General features: G+C 27.6%; 3 protein-coding genes across 3 annotated transcripts in view; all 3 read left to right on the forward strand.

Annotated features, from left to right (window-relative positions):
- The first annotated feature begins 316 nt into the window (after positions 1-316).
- On the forward strand, positions 317-4,228 carry LOC126844107 (alpha-tocopherol transfer protein-like). The gene is made up of 6 exons (XM_050581976.1): positions 317-561; positions 1,521-1,698; positions 2,134-2,386; positions 3,145-3,255; positions 3,318-3,423; positions 4,068-4,228. The coding sequence occupies exons 1-6, from the start codon at positions 414-416 to the stop codon at positions 4,226-4,228; spliced, it is 957 nt and encodes a 318-aa protein (XP_050437933.1). The 5' UTR covers positions 317-413.
- A 6,869-nt stretch (positions 4,229-11,097) lies between these two features.
- LOC126844108 (uncharacterized) lies at positions 11,098-15,893 on the forward strand. Its single transcript, XM_050581977.1, has 12 exons — positions 11,098-11,202; positions 12,025-12,091; positions 12,177-12,206; positions 12,300-12,326; positions 12,462-12,521; positions 13,083-13,112; positions 13,333-13,362; positions 13,437-13,469; positions 13,627-13,677; positions 14,829-14,861; positions 15,263-15,352; positions 15,652-15,893. The coding sequence occupies exons 2-12, from the start codon at positions 12,031-12,033 to the stop codon at positions 15,891-15,893; spliced, it is 687 nt and encodes a 228-aa protein (XP_050437934.1). The 5' UTR covers positions 11,098-11,202; positions 12,025-12,030.
- Positions 15,894-18,235: 2,342 nt separating this feature from the next.
- LOC126844103 (uncharacterized) overlaps positions 18,236-19,108 on the forward strand; it is a 31,837-nt gene continuing 30,964 nt past the window's right edge. The window contains exon 1 of the mRNA XM_050581971.1: positions 18,236-18,311. The gene's annotated coding sequence lies outside the window, so the exon portion shown is untranslated. The remainder of the gene's footprint in view (positions 18,312-19,108) is intronic.

Here is a 19,108-nt window from a genome sequence, read left to right on the forward strand (position 1 = left end):
ATATAAATATAAAAATTATTGTCTGTTTTTTTTTTGTTTGTTTATCCTTTATGCATTAGTACACCATTCATATAATATAAATGAGAACAAAATTAATATTCCAAGACTGTAATTTTTTCCCACGAGGTGTACGTGTAAGCACACAATTCAAAACAGATATAATGGCGATAATTTAAAAAAAAAAAAAAAAAAATTATATATATAAATTTATATAACAACCTTGTGCGTTTTTCACTTATTGCATAAAACCGCTTAAAACTAATTGCCGTTGAATACATAGATATTATTCAATTCTTCGTCTAATGTTGGTATGCACAGAACGTTCTTTTATTATTGGCATTGTAAGCTAACCAATAATTATTGTTACACTTAAGGATCGCGTGTAATATTAACATATTATCGCTTCAATAGAAATGGAATCTAAAGCGTTGATATTACCAACTCCGGACGCGATCAATGAAATGTACAGTGAGTTGGACACGTCCGAGACAAAATTGGACCTCGACGTAGAAATTCTAAAGGAATGGATGCGAAAACAACCTCACCTTCCTAACCCGGACGGTAAAATTGAATTTTTTTAAAACGTTATCCCTATACTTGGCAGAAATTTAAAAAAAAAATCCAAGCCATGGTTTTTCTACTAACTAAGACCACTAGAATTGTTTTTACTAAATCGTGTATTTGAAGTATTCAATAATCGTATCATTTAAAATACACTACCTATTAGAACTAATAAAATAAAAAAACAATAAAAATATTTAAAATAGTATTTTATAATAAATTTACGTAGAGTAGGTATTATTCTTTAAACTGTATATATAAGTTTGTTTACATTTTGTATTAATCAAGAAAAATTGTTTTTAGGAAATTTCTTCATAATAAAATAAGATAAAAATGAACCCGAATTTAAAAAATGGATATTTTATTTACTGTACTAAAAAAATAAAAATCTATTAGAACAAAATAATTAAAATATATCCAATTTTTTATTATTTTTATAAAACTTTAGGTAATTGACTATTAGGACATCGTAACTTTTTGGATACAATCAATAATTCTGGTGTACCTACGAAGCATTGTATCTTTTAGGATACATGAAATTTTATACATAAATAACCAAATAAGTGATTGGCTTTATTTTAAACTTAATTAAATATTTAGACGTATGTGATCTGATTCTAAGAGCTGAATCAAATATATTTAGGTTTTAAAATGTAAAAAAATGTGTTAAAAGTCAGTCCAAAAAAAAAAAATTGAAATGATAGCTGATAACATGGTTTTAGAAACAATATTACAAATATAATATATGATATCAATAACCGTAATGGTCTCTCCAAAGAAATATTTCATGTATATTTTTACTGGAATATTTATTTCAAATTTTGGTATCTTTATATAGATACATCGCCAAGTTAAGGGTAAAAATCATGTTTTTTTTTGCATTTAAACATATCTTAATCTCGTAACGATATAGCATTCTTATTACAAAGTTATCGAATAATAATAATATTATTGTTTAGACGGTGAAAAAAAAGTGGATGAATATCGAATCAAAAATATTTTGTTGATGTGCAAGAATAGTTTGGAGAAAACCAAAACAGCACTGGACCAACACTACACTATTAAACGTTTAGTACCCGAGTATTTCTCCAATTGGGATCCCGCTAATCCAGAGTTAACTTCATCAATGGAACAATCGTTAGTATCTAAATGATATGTATGTATTATATTATACTTGCGTCAATTTAAATGGTAATGTTTTGTCGTTTTTAATAAACAAAAAGGTGATCCTTCACATACGCAATAGGTTAAATCATTGACTTTAGTTTTTGACATTTTCATGTCTTAGCTCTGGCACATAACAGAAAAAACTGTTACCAAAAACTTGTCACCAAAAATTTGTCCAAAAATGGGGATGGGGGTTGTGATGGGGATGGGGATGTTTAGTTTTTTAAAAAAATTATTCGGTACTTCAACGAGACATGAAGATGCTCTTTCGTGGTTGCAGACTCGTCTGAAATGCTTTTTTTTAAGAACGATCTATAAATTTTAAATAAAACGTCCTTAGGTGTTATGAGTAATTTACTAATATTTGATTAATAAACGTTAACTAATAGATAAATTGTCTTTCAGATGTGTCTTTCCATTTCCAAAACCTACACACGAGGGCTACAGAGTAAGCCTGTATTGTGTAAGGGATGGATATGCCGATTGTAAATATGTATTTAATGATATTGTTAAATTCAGTTTTATGACACTCGATCTCAGAATCGGTAAGTTAGACATGTGTAAAAAAAATATTATCATTGTGGATTATAAAAATTTGACAATGAATCACGTAGCTGCCATGTTACCGAGTATTAAGAAAGTCGTTGCAAGTTATCATGTAAGTACTTTTTTTAATCGATCTCTAAGTATTATTTTACACACTAAGGAAACTACAGTGGGGTTTACAAAATATTATGAATAATAAATCTAAAAACAAAGTTACACCTGTACATTTTTTTTTTGAAAACCTGACCATTTTGATAGGTTTTTAGAGAATGTTGACTACTTCTAGAATAAAAACCCCTAACATTAATCCTGGAGGATATATATATATATATACATATTTGTAAAATTTAGAGGTGTGTATTTGCGAAATTTCAAAATTATATTTAGTAGTTCTACGTTGGGATCTAGATTAGAATAATGTTATAACGGCCACTGTGGTAATCGAAGAAGATGTTTAAATACCAATCAAGTATTAAGTGATAGGTAATCACAAGTGATTTTATCAGTGCTGTATTAGCACACTTTTAAGTTCACCACTTCTCTTACAAAATTTAAAACAGCCCCTAAAAATGTATATACATTTAGTCTGGTTTATTCTTCTTATGATCTCCCTAGTACTACGGCAATCTTCGGTTATCTTACTTCTCAAATATGTGTATTCAATATGCTCCATTCTTTTAAACACAATACGGGTAAGGGTTTTTGACGCAATGCGATATTTAACTTAGCATTCTGTGTAGTTCACATGTTTTTGCCGTTATTTTCTTTGGAATTGGTACAATTATGCACTTTGTAAAATCTCTTGGTACTTGTCTAGTTTCATGCATTTTTTTGGATCAGTTAATAAATTAGTTTGTTTTAACATTTTAGGCAGGATTTCCATCTCGGGTACATTCAATTCACATAGTTAATACAAACAGTTTCGTACAGCCATTACTAAATATGGTTTTGAGTGCTCTAAAAAAGAAAACTTACGAAAGGGTAAATTATTTGGGTTTTAAACGTTATTAGGATGCATTTCAATGAAATAATATGTTTTATAGGTGTTTATTCACAAATCGGCCGAAGAACTGAAAACTTACATAGATCCTAGTGTACTTCCACTAAACTACGGAGGAACTTATCCAAAGATGTCTGATGAATTGATAGGTTAGTAGCAATAATTATTATAACAAAAATTAACATTTACTTTAATTTGATTACTCATTAGGAATGGAAGTGTTTACGCACCTAATATTAGCTATTTAATAATATTTTACGGAATGGACAATCCCAAAAAGTTCAAGAAATAAAATAAAACAGTTGCAATAAATTCGTCTTGAAGTATCCGTTTGTAGCTAGATGAACTAATATTACTATTATTGAAGTTTTTATAAAGAGCCAGTGAGCTTTTGATTTTACAACGGTGTGTTTTCTTGCAACTGAATCTACTTGTTTTTACTACTAGTCTGATTTTTTAATGTAAATACAATTTATAAATTAGCAACCGTATTAATTTTTGGTGTTTTTAATATATTTTGTTCTGTTAGTATTATATTCAATTTATTGCAAAAAAATTAGTTTTTATAATCTAACTTATATTTATAACAATATTACAAACAACGGTGTTCTATAAATTTGTATACACTACTATATATTTTATTTTTTATATGGTCTTATTGAAAATTAAATACTTTAAATAATTAAAAAAACAAATTATACATGCTGTACAAATTATTATTATTCGACATAAACCAACGTCGCTCTAGGCTTATAAATCTCATTTGTGTTATAAAAGAATATTTGAATTGCAGTTGACTGGAATCACGAAGTGATGAAACACCGAGAATGGTTTCTTATTCAAACATCAATTGTTGCAGATAACAGTAAACGCCCAAAGAATTCCACTAATAACTTGGATAATTTGGAAAAAACAATTATTGGAGGTTCATTTAGGAAATTAGCAGTCGATTAGTAACTAGTGGTGATTCAGTTTTAGTCAATATAAATTAGTTTATAGTACATATTATTATTATTTCTACTATGGTTACACGGACATTATTTAGTTAGCTAATAGAATAATTGGTGATCGTTTTATAAGTTATTTATCCATGTTGTATTCCAAATTTTTTTAAAAAATATAGATGTTTGTAATATAACAAATGTTTTATGAAACATACAAAAGTATAGTTTGTAACCTTTTTAGTTTATTACAAATATTGCTACAAGTCTCCTATTGTCCTATTGTTTTATGAAGGATTTTTAAACGCACTAATAATCAAGGCTTTGCAACCGAATAGTTTTTTTATTTTTATTCTGGTTTCCAAACTGGTTTTTAAAGGTGTTGGGTTAGGTTTATTCTAGTCTGGTTAAGAATCCCTAAAAAAAATGAATAGATCTTTAACAGATAAAAACCTAGTTTTAAACCATTAACCATACAATATTGCGGTTAATGGTTTATTTAAATATTTTATTATTTTATATTTTTTTGCGTCTACACGTTTTAAAATATTTTATTTCTAAAATCGTTTTTATGTGTACATAAAATATACTACTAAAACTTAGAATATAATGCAGCAATTCCAAAATTTCTTTTTATCTTTAGTTGTACCTAAAGAACTATAAAAAAACGTCCGCCCGTAAGCCTTTGTACAAAATGCTAAATCCGATTTTAAGTACATAATGTACGAATTTTAGTTACTCATTTGAAATAAATTTTCTTTTCTCAAATTAGTAATGTACGAAAATCAGCGCGTGCAATTTTTTTCTTTTTGTGCGCACTTACTATTAAAACTTAAAAAATAAATCATAAGTTGGCAATATTCTTGAAACCACCATACTATCCAAGCATTTGTGTACACAGATTGTTTAGCTATTGTTTTTTCGACTGCTAAATTATTTCAGTGTTCACAAAACAATATGCTGGGTGATTATTTCAACGATCTTTACTAGTATACTCAAAAATTACTTAGATTTTTAAAAACAGAACATTTAATAATTTGTTAGTGTATAAAATACTAACTTATTATAAACGACTTTTTTAACTTCACCTAATCTAACATAACCTTCCAGTAGAACATTTTACTTAGGCACACAGCTTTATACTGTGATAATATTTAATAAATGTTTGAGTGGCTTAAATTTTTTGGATTTTCGGATTCCGAGTAATAATTATTATACATATATGGAGCATTTCTCAAATTTCTCAAGCCATTATTTTTTTTTGCTATCTTCACCGCTTATCTTGACCTGATCGTGGCCATTATAACATTATTCTAATCTACATCCCAACGCAGGATTACTAAATATAATTTTGAAATTCCGCTAATGCACATCTCTAAATTTTACATTTATGTATATAAGTATATATATATATATATATCCTCCAGGTTTAATGTTAGGGGTTTTTATTCTAGAAGTAGTCAACATTCTCTAAAAACCTATCAAAATGGTCATGTTTTAAAAAAAAAAATGTACAGGTGTAACTTTGTTTTTAGATTTATTATTCATAATATTTTGTAAACCCCACTGTAGTTTCCTTAGTGTGTAAAATAATACTTAGAGATCGAATAAAAAATGCACTTACATGATAACTTGCAGCGACTTTCTTAACACTCGGTAAAATGGCAGCTAAATAAAAGTCAATGATTTAACCTATTCCGTATGTGAAGAATCACCTTTTTGTTTATTAAAAACGACAAACATTACCATTTAAACTGACGCAAGTATAATATAATACATGCATATCATTTAGATACTAACGATTGTTCCATTGATGAGGTTAACTCTGGATTAGCGGGATCCCAATTGGAGAAATACTCGGGTACTAAACGTTTAATAGTGTAGTGTTGGTCCAGTGCTGTTTTGGTTTTCTCCAAACTATTCTTGCACATCAACAAAATATTTTTGATTCGATATTCATCCACTTTTTTTTCACCGTCTAAACAATAATATTATTATTATTCGATAACTTTGTAATAAGAATGCTTTATCGTTACGAGATTAAGATATGTTTAAATGCAAAAAAAAACATGATTTTTACCCTTAACTTGGCGATGTATCTATATAAAGATACCAAAATTTGAAATAAATATTCCAGTAAAAATATACATGGAATATTTCTTTGGAGAGACCATTGCGGTTATTGATATCATATATTATATTTGTAATATCTTTTATAAAACCATGTTATCAGCTATCATTTCAATTTTTTTTTTTTTGGACTGACTTTTAACACATTTTTTTACATTTTAAAACCTAAATATATTTGATTCAGCTCTTAGAATCAGATCACATACGTCTAAATATTTAATTACTATTAAAATAAAGCTAATCACTTATTTGGTTATTTATGTATAAAATTTCATGTATCCTAAAAGATACATTACTTCGTAGGTACACCAGAATTATTGATTGTATCCAAAAAGTTACGATGTCCTAATAGTCAAATACTTAAAGTTCTATAAAAATAATAAAAAATTGGAAATATATAATTATTTTGTTCTAATAGATTTTTATTTTTTTAGTACAGTAAATAAAATATCCATTTTTTAAATTCGGGTTCATTTTTATCTTATTTTATTATGAAGAAATTTCCTAAAAACAATTTTTCTTGATTAATACAAAATGTATACAAACTTATATATACAGTTTAAAGAATAATACCTACTCTACGTAAATTTATTATAAAATACTATTTTAAATATTTTTATTGTTTTTTTATTTTATTAGTTCTATTAGGTAGTGTATTTTAAATGATACGATTATTGAATACTTCAAATACACGATTTAATAAAACAAATTCTAGGGGTCTTAGTTAGTAGAAAAACCATGGTTTGGTTTTTTTTTTAAATTTCTGCCAAGTATAGGGATAACGTTTTAAAAAAATTCAATTTTACCGTCCGGGTTAGGAACGTTAGGTTGTTTTCGCATCCATTCCTTTAGAACTTCTACGTCGAGGTCTAATTTTGTCTCGGACGTGTCCAACTCACTGTACATTTCATTGATCACGTCCGGAGTTGGTAATATCAACGCTTTAGTTTTCATTTCTATCGAAGCGATAATATGATAATATTACACGCGATCCTTAATTGTAACAATAAACACCCAGGCCCGGGTGTTTATAAGTAGCGATTGACACTTTCCATGTTTAAATAACCAAATGAATTGCAGGCACCCAAATGGTACATAGATCAACAAATAGTTCAAAACTATTAATAAGATAAATATATAAACAGAAAATGAATTTGTCTATTATAGTTGTTTTGAGTCTTTTTGTATTCGTAGCTTAGCCAACTCAATTCAAAATATTTTAAAACAATACACTGTACACCATATGACATTTTTATGTGGAAAAAGAATATGACAACCACTAGTAGCTTATTAACACCTTGAAAACACTATTAGTCATTTTATAGAAGGTTGACCTACAAGTCTTATCAAGAAAAACGAGAAGCTAGGTTTGATGTGTTCGTTGTGCGATTTCCCTACAAGTTTTTCAACAAAAACAACAAGTTAAGGGATGGACTATCGTCAAAAATAACCAAAGGTCGAAATAAGAGTACAGTGGGTCCTCCTTTAAATCATAATTAATTAAAACCAATCTAGGAACCTTTATTTTCAGGGTATTTCTATATATCTTATTTGTTTTTCTTAGCACCCCTTTTCATTTGTATAAGTTAGGTCTGAAGCCGGAACTCATTAGGGGAGAAGTAGCTGTAACGGTCACATTTAGCCGCCTGTTACCACTCGCCTCTAAATATGCATTATTAGCAGTTTACGGGCCCAGGGCCGGCTCTAAGAAGAATGCAAGGGAGGTGTCAAAATGAAGATGCCGACTTTGTAATTGCTGACTAAAATATTTGGGTACTTTCGTAAATATTTTATGATATTTTACGTCACAACATTTTTACTAAATTTAATGGGAATTAATAATTGTTGAAAAAAAAACAATAGGAGTAATTAATATTGTTTGGTTATTATTTTTTTTAACTTTATTAATTCATACAAACAAATTTATTAAATTACTTAGTACTTACTTGGTAGTTTTTACTTAGTACAAGTAAAAAAACCAACAACAGTTAAACTTTAATACTGCGTTTTCTTAATGCGGACTATTTCTTTATTATTTCTTCTTAATCGAGAATATCGAGAATATCTCGAGTTTAAAAAAGTGGAGTTTAAAATGTGAGGTCGTCTAGTCTATTCGCCGTCATAGTTGTACACAGGTGATTTCTTATTATTTTTAAAAGAAAACGAAGAAGAAGAAAAACGATAACCATGTGATATTGTTATAAATTGTGATAGATTGTTTCGTTTTTTAAAACGTTTTTCGGAGCATAGAAATTTTTTAGGTAGCTAACAAATTTATCTAGGTATTACGAAATTTTCAGATCTTAGTCACCATAACTAAACCCTTTTGAGCCCTACTGGAAGAAGGGATTTAAAAGCATTATTTTAAAAACGTTTGAATTGATTTAACATAATTATAACGTATTGCAGTTGAAACTGCAATTTAACCGATATAACGACGGTTATTGTTTTTTTGGGCAACTAAGAAATAGGAGGAAATGTAATATCTTTACAAAGTCGATCGGATTGATGAAAACTAAAAATTCAAATGCTAAAATATTTTTTAAATTTTTTTCTTCGGTCTACATATTTATGAAGCTAAAAACATATGTTTCCATTTGGGAAAACGAAGTCCGTGTTTATTTGACGTATATGGGATGAAGATACAAATTTTCAATATTAAGTTTTAAAAGTATTGAAAAATATAGTAAAATATACAAATTAATTTCCTAATTCCTATATTTTCCGAGTAAATGATTGTCTTATATCAGATGGACCACCCTGTATAAAAATTACAAAGTCTATAGGTTAAAATTTCAAGCTATTGGTAGTATTTATAGTACATATGCGGTATGTGCTTATTTTCAAAGTTGTTCTAAATCCGGGATCCCACGATCAGACCTGGGCAATTTGTATTTAATTAAAAATGTATTATTTTATATATATATATTTTTTATTTTTCCAAATAGCCTATTATTTTAAATAATTTTATAAAAATTAATGTATTTAAAATAATTATTCAAATCTTTGAAATAAAAACAAAATTGTATTTTTTATGAGTTATTATCTAAATACAATTTTATTTTTATTTTAGTTAGGTACAATATTTAAAAAAAATGCTTATGTCTTCCTTTATAGGAGAAATAAGACGTGGTGATGTAGTACCAAGAAACCTTATAAGCCTTAAAAACCTGGATTTATGATTTATTCTTAATACTTATCCATCTCATACCTTTTGTCAAATTTTACTGGGGCAGAGTCAAAAGGATTGTAAGCAGCTCCTTGGTGTTTCAACTTCATTATGTGACCATTATGCAACTGTTGTTCGTATTTACGGCGATAATCATCATTAAATGTGCTATCACATGCTAAACATTCGAGTTTAATACGTTTTCGCTTACGTTTTATATCACTCATATTGAGAAATGAGGTAAAAAAAAAAATATATAGGTATATTCATATATTCGAGTACACACATTTATAACCAATACTTATTATTTTACACGCGCACACGGCACAAGCAAAAATAAACCCGGTAACTCTTTGCCCGCAGACTTATGACTATGGGTTATATCTAAAACAGAGAAGTAGGTAGTAGGGAATCTTTTAGATATTTAAAACTAAAATAAAAATTTATACTCATCAGAGATTTATACTTGTAGAGGGATAGAATGTTTACAATAGACCAACAGGACCCATGGCCGAACATCGTTTGATATATACACCACAGTTATTATAAACAAACAATAATAATACTTCTGCTAAAATCGGAGATAGCCGAAAATGCATTGTTTTTTTTTTATACTAAAAACAAAAATTTTAGTTTCGTATGGTCGTCCGTATGCCGACTTTCACTATTCAGTCGCCAGATTGCGATAAAAAATATGTACCTACCTACTTTTATAAAACAAAAATAATAAATATGTTATTTGTATAATGTTATGAGGGTCATAATATTTACCGACTTTTTGTTCAATCTAAATGTGCCGACTGTGTATACTTGAGTTTTCCGAGTGGGGGGGGGTGTCAAACCCCCCCCCCCCACACCCTCCCCTAACTCTGGCTCTGAGTTTACCTCGATTAGCGTCAAAGCCATTATAGGTAGGAGAGACAACAGACACAAGGGACAATGTCAGGGCCACCGATGCCCAGTTAGTTTTCATACCACCATCTTCGGACCGCGACCTAATTATTCTCAAGCCATTACTAATTATTTCGGTGTGTCCGTTCCACTCCGCCATTACCTGGATTAACTACAGATAACGCTTTAGGATCCAGGTAGATTGTAGTTAACAATATAATGAAAATATTTTCAAATACTTGTTAAGACTGGACAGAAAAGTCTGACAATGTAAACAAATCTAATAATTAAGTGTTTTAAAGTACCTACAATTCGGCAAATTTCTAATTGGAAAAGGTAAATGGCTTAAGATATTATTATAAGCGTAACATTTAAGGGCCAGTAGTTACTGTAAAACGGTAATATAATTTTCAAAAAAAAAAATAATAATTCCGTGCAACCATGTATTACCTATAGAGTTTTTTTCGTTTAGAAAGTTCGCCATAGACAATAGTAATACCAAAATATAAAAAAAAATTCTACTACTACTCTCTTATGTAAACATTAGATATTATATGGTAGATTGTTAAATCTAGAGCTGAAAAGAATACCTATAGCCAAAGTAATGTATGTAAATCATAAATCATAAAACAAAAGAAAAAATGAACCAGCTGTGTAAAAAAAACGAAAAAGTTACACTACAAAAAACAATTGAATTGTCGGTCGAAATATAAGTCTGTCCGTATAAATCGCATTTAGTTACAAAAGACGATCAAGTCGAATATTTTCTAAAAAATTCAACCAGCTTAACCATTTCAGTAAGTATTTCCATATGATTTAGCGTAAAAATAATAGTCATAATATGTCTTAAAAAAAAATACATGAGCATGAGTTAATTGTTTTAGTGTGAAAAAAACATTAATAAATATTTTAAATTTCTAGTTTTTTATGGGGTCTTAACACTGTTCTTTAACAATTTTTTTGAACGAACGGTTATGTCATATTTGTTTTGGCCAGATGAAATATCATTCAAGTTCGATTTCCCCCTTGCAATACAAAAAAATCAGCTTAGCGGTCTAGGATTTTTTGTTGGTCTATTAAAAATATATATATATTGATGTGTAATGTCACATCTTTTTTATCATTTTTTTATAGTATCTTCGGTCGTCAAAAAAAAAAAATGAATAAAAATCAGATTCTTTTGAAAAATAAATGCAGCTCTCTATTAAAAATATTGATTTTTATTTCGCGTAACAAAGTCGTCAAAGTTATTTTTGTTGCCGAAATTTGAGTAATTGTTTAATATTTTTTGCAAAAAACTGATGAAATTTAACATAAAATGTGTAAATTTCTAATTGGAATCTTTATAAAAACGCTTAGAAAAAAAAGTGGGGTAAAAATAAATAGCAAAGTCAAAAAAACGGAAATTGTATTTTATTTTTACACATAATTATTTTAACAAAGAAAATTTATCCCTTTTTATTTTTTCTGATCCTAATTTAAAATTTATATATTTTATGTAAAATTTCTTAACTTTTCTAAAAAAATATTAGGCTTTCGTGCCAAACCAAAACCTTCTAATCTCTGCACTTGAGGCAACTGTGACTAATACAAATTCTTAATATGTTTATTATTTGCAGAAAAATATGAAACTTATCTGTATTTTTATATCATTTATCTTATTAAATGTGTCGGCAGATTATGACGGTATTTATGTTTTTTACACAATTACCAACTTAAGATATGTAATAAAAATTGGAACAAAATAAAAGATTTCACTTTTATTTTACAGCGAAATATAAGAAACATGTTTTAGCTACAAGTCAGTAACATTTTTGTTTTATAAAAAATAGTTTTTTAATATTTTAGAATTCACTGTTTTGATAGATAATTTTTAATTATGTACATATTACAGATGAATCCATGCTGGAAGCTGATACAAGTGAGATATATTTAACATTTAAATTTCAATACGTAAATGTTTTATTATGTGTACCTAATTTTCACGTTATTTGCAAATTTAAAAATATAGTTATATGCATTTAGTATAGACCAAATATATTTTTGTTTATTCTAGTGGGATTGGAACGAGTAATTGAAGAAGTGGTTTATGAAGTCGAACGTCACAATATTTTCGGTAGTCATAATTAAAATAATAGTATTAAAAAAGAAAATAGAGAAAAATATTTGAAAAAAATATTATAAAAGTTGCATCTAAAATGTATCTTAATGCAATCGATAAGTCATGCAAATATTAAATTATTCTCCGAAATCTAAATGAAATCTTTATGGGAAAAACTGATATTGTTGGCTGTGTCAACCTTGGGCGATTATTATGTTTTTTCCTCATTCCCACAACTATTTCAATTCAGCCATTGTAATCTCATAAAGATTCAATTTTATCATTATGCAATCGATAAGTGATGTAATTATTACATTTTTCTCAGAAATCTAAATGGAATCTTTATGGGAAAAAACTGATATTTTTGGCTGTGTCAACCTTGGGTGATTAATATATTTTTTTCTCATTCCCACAACTGTTTCAATTCAGCCATAGTATTTTCATAATGATTTATCTAGTCTAATTAGTATGGGTTTTTCTTCTACTTCGATCTTTAACGTCTAATTTATATTTATTTAATGTAATAATTTATAAAATTAAACCAAATCTAATACTATTAATTTGTGTATATTTCAGGCAAACTTAATTGTATGCTTGCTGTACCGGGTAATAGTTTTTATAGAATTTTATGGAAATAATTCCAATATTTCATTCCTATTTAATTTTCCAAATAAATTCCTAGACGTATTTAATATACAATGGAACACATTTCTTAAGAGTTTCTAATACACTTGTTTTTCTTTTCTACCTTTATCTTCATTTTCCTGTTTGTAAAATAATAGAAAATTAAATGCAATATTATTATATTATGTAATGTTAATTTCAGACTGCTTAGATGTTACCATCTGTATACCGGGTAATAATTTTCATTTAAATGTTTCCACACAGTAACGTTTGATATTCTTTATGCATACAACATTTTTGTTTTAGGCTCGGACTTGAGATCCATCTCAGATACGGAGAGTAAACATATTTTATATATCATATAATTATTATATATAACGCATATTTCTTATATATATAATTACTACCTATTTACAAATACCAATATGACATTTTGATTGCAATCATATAATATGTAGGTAGGTATATTAATATATATTTTTTTTTTAAATTTTAGAATTACTTGATTACCAGGACTGGATTGGATGGAAAATAAGACGTGCATTTAGTAAATATTACATTTCAAACATTTATAATTATACTAGTTTGAAGTTATAAAGAAAAACTATAAAAAAAAAATCGATTTGAAGCTTAAAGTCGTAAAGCTATACAATATGTTTTATGTTTAAGCCTCTGATGATCATTCGAATTATAATATAAAAAGTTTATTAGTACGTTGCCATTCGACATAGAATACCTAATATATAATAATATTTTGCACAATAGCAAAATTGCACGCGGTCTGGTATTAAGGAGTTTTGTAAAGGCAATATTTAGGAAAAAAGCGGCTTTAATCAACTTCGACTATGACAAATAATATTCCAATTGATTTTTATAAGCTTCATTGTATTATTCTTGATTTGTATAATTTTTTTCTATGAGTAAAAGTGTCAGTTTTGATTATTTCATACCAATCTTAAAGGATCCAAAATTAGATTTTTTTACTACAATTAACATTTTGTCAAGTTATTTGTGTTCTTTGGATACTTGACTGTGCTACGTAGAAAGCCGATTTTCATTTAAATATGTCAGTTTTTAAATTCGATGCAAAACGAAGGTATTCGTTGGTCGTTACATTGGTTCTACCATGATGTGGGCTTTTTTTTTTGCCTGTACAACACTGTTACTTTTAACTAATCATCAAAACGTTAGTTTGAAAGAGATTTTATCCGAGAGGACTAGTACAGTAGAGTAAGGCATAATGAAAATAAATCAATTTTTTTTTTTATGAAAAATGTAATGTTTAAAAGTTCCAACTAATAGTTAAAAAGTTATATACAAATTATAATACTATTCGCCACTTCACCAATCAAGTAGTAGGTTATCTATAAATGTTTTAATATATCTTATTTTTTTTCCCCGGTTATGGTGTTAATTTTAATCTAAGGGGGGCAGATATGCCTTTTGAAAATAAGTTTTTTTGATTTCAATACATTATTTTGTATTAAATGGATCGGAAATCAGAATCCGCTGATGACACAAACCAATACTTCAAATAGCGTGTCTATTTAATATATTTTTATCTCGCTGTACGTTTATCACAGTGAAAACAGTGTCTATCGACATTATTCAAATTTACCCCGTTTGCAATTCTAACCCATTTTTTTCTAAATTGGGCTTAATTAACTGCAAAATGATTAATTATTGTTTTTGTTACAGAAATGAAATATCCTAATATTGATGAAGACCTAGGTAAATACGATTTTTTCGGTAGTCGTAAATAGCCTTGATTATTTTAGAGTTGAAATTTTCTTCATTTTATTTATTTCTTGTTTTATGTCATTATGAACGTTAAGTTTGTAATTTAATTTTTACCACTAAACAAAAGAAAAACAAAATATAACTTTATATTATATATACATATATATATATATATATATATATATATATATATATATATATATATATATATATATATATATGTATATATAATATAAAGTTATATATATATATATATATATATATATATATATATATATATATATATATATATATATAAAGATAGATATACGCAATTAGCAACCTAGACATTTAATTTAACTAAAATATTTTTCGTTTTTATTATTTCTTCTTAAAAGTATTAATTTTTGTAGATTTTAGAAGCATAGACTTGAAGGACCTTGCACAAGATAGAAGAAATCTTACCCGACCAGCTTTAAAAAATATAATCAATCGCGTATTAGGTAAATAATATTTATATGGAGCTGTATGGACTTTGAAACATTTATATATATATAAACCACTAAAAAATAACAGTATACAACTAATTTTAATTTTTAACAATGAACCAAATAAAGTGACGATACATACTTTCTTGTAATACACACAGCATGGCTAAACAATACGGACACCGTGCCCATTCTGTTTTTATGATTTTATTTTAACAAACAAGATATTTGAGTCTTGCACGATAAAAATAAGTAGTAATCAATAAACTGATTTGAGCAAATTAATAATAAAAAACATTGTTTCAATTTCTTAGATGGACCTGTTGAGGATATACCGAATAATGCCGCTTTAAAAGGGATGTGCACTTTGATAGGAATATACATGAGTGCAAAATTGCCAACATCATTTATAAAAACTATTGCGACTAACACAACTAATCATACTTGTACCATATCGGATGGAAGAATCAACAAAATATACAAAATAAATGGTGGCGTATGGGGACAAATTAGCGAAAACGGCACAGTACTACAACGACTACAGGACCAGTTATAATAGTTAGAACAGGAAGCAATGGTAAAACTCCTCTAAAATTATAACATAATACCATTGTTGTTGTATTGAAATAATATTTTTATAAAGCACTTATAATACTTTGTATTGCACTTAATTGTCAAATAATTTAATGTATTCCACAATAAACAGTTTTACTCACATTTGTTGCTTATGTGTAGATTTAAACAGACACTTCATACTTTTTAACATACTGTAAAGAATCTATTCTGAAACATTTTTAAAACTTATCATTTGTATCCGTCTCCATCAGTAGTAATTTCTTTGTCATTATTTATTGCTATAAAGTTTTAAGTCATTCCTCCATCCGTATTTTTGAGGTTTTACAACGTTGTCTTCTTTCTGTTTTTGGATTTTTTTTTGGTTCTGTTTTACTTCTTTTTTTGTGCTCAGATATAACCGATCGACTTAAATAAAACAACCAATGCAGAGTATATTAGGACATTCTTCACAATTAAACGTTTAGTGGTCTCGTTTTGTGTTAGAACCGTTATAATCTACATTTATTCATTTAATGTCAACTAAAAAACCAAATCAGTTAATATTTGACCAATTTCATTTTTAAGATTTTGGTTGTACTGGGAAAGCTGGATGGTCGGTTTTTCATCATTATTGAGTTAGGGCAAATGCTATGATAACCTGGCAAACAAAAAAAATTACAAATAAGTATTCTCAATAATATTATAACATTATATTCGCGAAAAACGGTTGGATCGATTCGACAACTTTATAAAACATTAATTAGGCATAACTCGATTGATACATTACCTCACTCAATTTGTTTTTATAAAAATTCTTAATCAAGTTTTCACAATAAATCGACAAAAAGTTGTGTACATTTATTAGAATAATATTTTTGAGGATAAGTTTTTTTTTATCTGACTATTATAGCTTTTGCCCTTTTTAGTGATTATAAAATATCGCCCATTCACTTTACCAGTACAACCGAAAAAAAAAACACAAAAAATTAGTTAGTAAATATAATACAAGGTCGTTTTTTTATCGTAGGCCAGTCAATATCTCACTGAGTTTAATAGACTATTTTATTTTTTTTTTCATAGTGTTTTTATATAATGTGATCTCAATTTTTCACAAATAATTATGTTTCTACCCCCTTCTCAAACTAGTTTTTTTTTTAAAGCAACTTTTGAAACTTGAACGGTAACATATATATATATTTAAAATAAGAATATTCTACTAAACATTTTGACTGGCCGACAACCAGTTTTGGATAACTATTTTTGAAGTTTTTGAAGTTTCAAGTTTAGGGCAGGAGGAAAGTATATACCTTCAGCGAATTAAGTCCAAGTGCCTTGGGCTAACGTTTGATAAACGTCTCACATGGAGCTCACGTCTAAAACAAAAACGCAAATCTGTCAACTCCAGATTGCAGCTCCTAAGACCACTTTTAAAATCAAAATTATCCTTAAAAAAATAAGCTTACTATAATATACAAGTCAATAATTTATCCAGTCTGGCTCTACGGCATCCAACTTTGGGGGACTGCTAAACCATTCAACCCCAAACCCTTCAAGCGTTTCAGTCAATTTGCCTACACATAATATTAGCTTTGCCCCTTGGTGTATAACCAACATAAACCTCCAGAAAGACTACTAACCTTCAACGAACTTTTCAGATCACACTATAGCAAATTTTATTCAAAATAACACTTTTATTCAAATCCGCTAACTAAAAAATTATACTGTCTCACTCTTATTCCAAGAAGATTAAAAAGCAATTGCCCAGGGACCTGCTTCACTATTCTTGTCAGGTGGCATTGCTGAGGGCCTTCCTATTCTAACATTAATAATGTCACTTTGTCATTGTCATCAGATTTACATATTATACATTATTATTCTGCATAGATTGTAAAAAAAAGAATAAATAATAAAAACAAATGTTGTTTCAGCTTAAATTATAAAATAGAATAATCATAGAACCGTAAAAAATTAAAGATTTTTATATTAAGCCAACGAGATTTCAACGTTTATTTTACATATTTTTCATTAAAATAAGTATTGACTACCATTTTTTTTTTTTTTTATAATTGGGCACATGATATTTATCCAAGAGTAGATATATATTAATTAAATTATTTTTAGTTGTTGATTTACTCATTAAGTGTTTTCAATTTAGACAAATTAACATAGTAAATAGTAGCCAAAATGTAAAATTAATTTCAACTGCAACCCTCTAATGTAAATATTAGATATGATATGGGTTATTTTAGAACCTTGTTCTAAGAAATTCAATCAGTAAGTATTTCTAACTAAAAAGGCATGAGCTAACAAGCCAAAAGTTTTAGTGTAAAAAAAAAATAGAAATAAAAACTTTTTATGTCTAGTTATTTTTTTTATCGGGTCTTAACATCGCCCTTTAACGACCTTTTTGAGCAAACGGGTTTGTAATAATTATTTTTACCAAAACAGATACAAATATGGCGTTTCACAAAATCCACATTTTGGATTTTGGATACAATCAGTAAAAAATATTTATTTACAATAAGCGCAAGTGATAGAATTTGTAAAATAACAAATATATTAAATATCGAGACCGCAGACTTGGACGAAGGAGCTAATCAATGTTGGTACTTCATGGCGTGTGGATGAGAGATATCTATAATATGAATATTAATTCATTTTATGCGTTTTATTTGCAGAAAAAAAATGAAACCTATCTGGTTTTTTATTTTATTTATCTATATTGTAAATGTTTCGGCACATTATCTAGGTATTTATAATGTCTTCACAATTATTAAATTAAGATAGTTAATACAAATTGGAACAAAGAACAATATTTCAATTTTGTTTACAGCGGAATATAAGAAACAGCTTCTAATTACAAGTCAGTAACATTTTTATTTTATCAAACACAGTTTTTTAAGTTTTTAGAATTCACTGTTTTCGAACATATTTTTCAAATGTGTACATATTACAGATGTATCCATCATGGAAGCTGGTACAAGTGAGATATATTTAAAATTTAAATGTTTTTTATGTGTACCTAATTGTCAAGATTTTTGCAAATTTAAAAGTATAGTTTTTATCAATAGTAAAAAGTGCACCAGTGTACAGAACACTGTAATTTTTAAAGTAGGAAGCGATTTCTAATAACCTAATCAAAGGACTAATGTTGAGTTAAATGGCTACAGCTTAAAACATAATTTGATATAACTATTAAGTACTTAATTCAATTTG

Source organism: Adelges cooleyi, unplaced genomic scaffold (genome assembly GCF_023614345.1).
Source record: "Adelges cooleyi isolate 19-005CV unplaced genomic scaffold, UGA_ACOO_1.1 ACOO_flye_CR_arks_rails_tigmint_CR_PRNA_63, whole genome shotgun sequence".
In the NCBI taxonomy this organism is placed as follows: Eukaryota; Metazoa; Arthropoda; class Insecta; order Hemiptera; family Adelgidae; genus Adelges; species Adelges cooleyi.

Excerpts from the sequence above, each read along its gene's own strand:
- LOC126844107 (XM_050581976.1), top strand. The coding sequence starts at position 414 with ATGGAATCTAAAGCGTTGATATTACCAACTCCGGACGCGATCAATGAA. Across the intron at positions 562-1,520 it reads TCACCTTCCTAACCCGGACG|ACGGTGAAAAAAAAGTGGAT; the intron begins GTAAAATTGAAT and ends ATTATTGTTTAG. Across the intron at positions 2,387-3,144 it reads AAGTCGTTGCAAGTTATCAT|GCAGGATTTCCATCTCGGGT; the intron begins GTAAGTACTTTT and ends TTAACATTTTAG.
- LOC126844108 (XM_050581977.1), top strand. The coding sequence starts at position 12,031 with ATGAAACTTATCTGTATTTTTATATCATTTATCTTATTAAATGTGTCG. Across the intron at positions 12,327-12,461 it reads CATGCTGGAAGCTGATACAA|TGGGATTGGAACGAGTAATT; the intron begins GTGAGATATATT and ends TGTTTATTCTAG. Across the intron at positions 12,522-13,082 it reads CGAACGTCACAATATTTTCG|GCAAACTTAATTGTATGCTT; the intron begins GTAGTCATAATT and ends TGTATATTTCAG.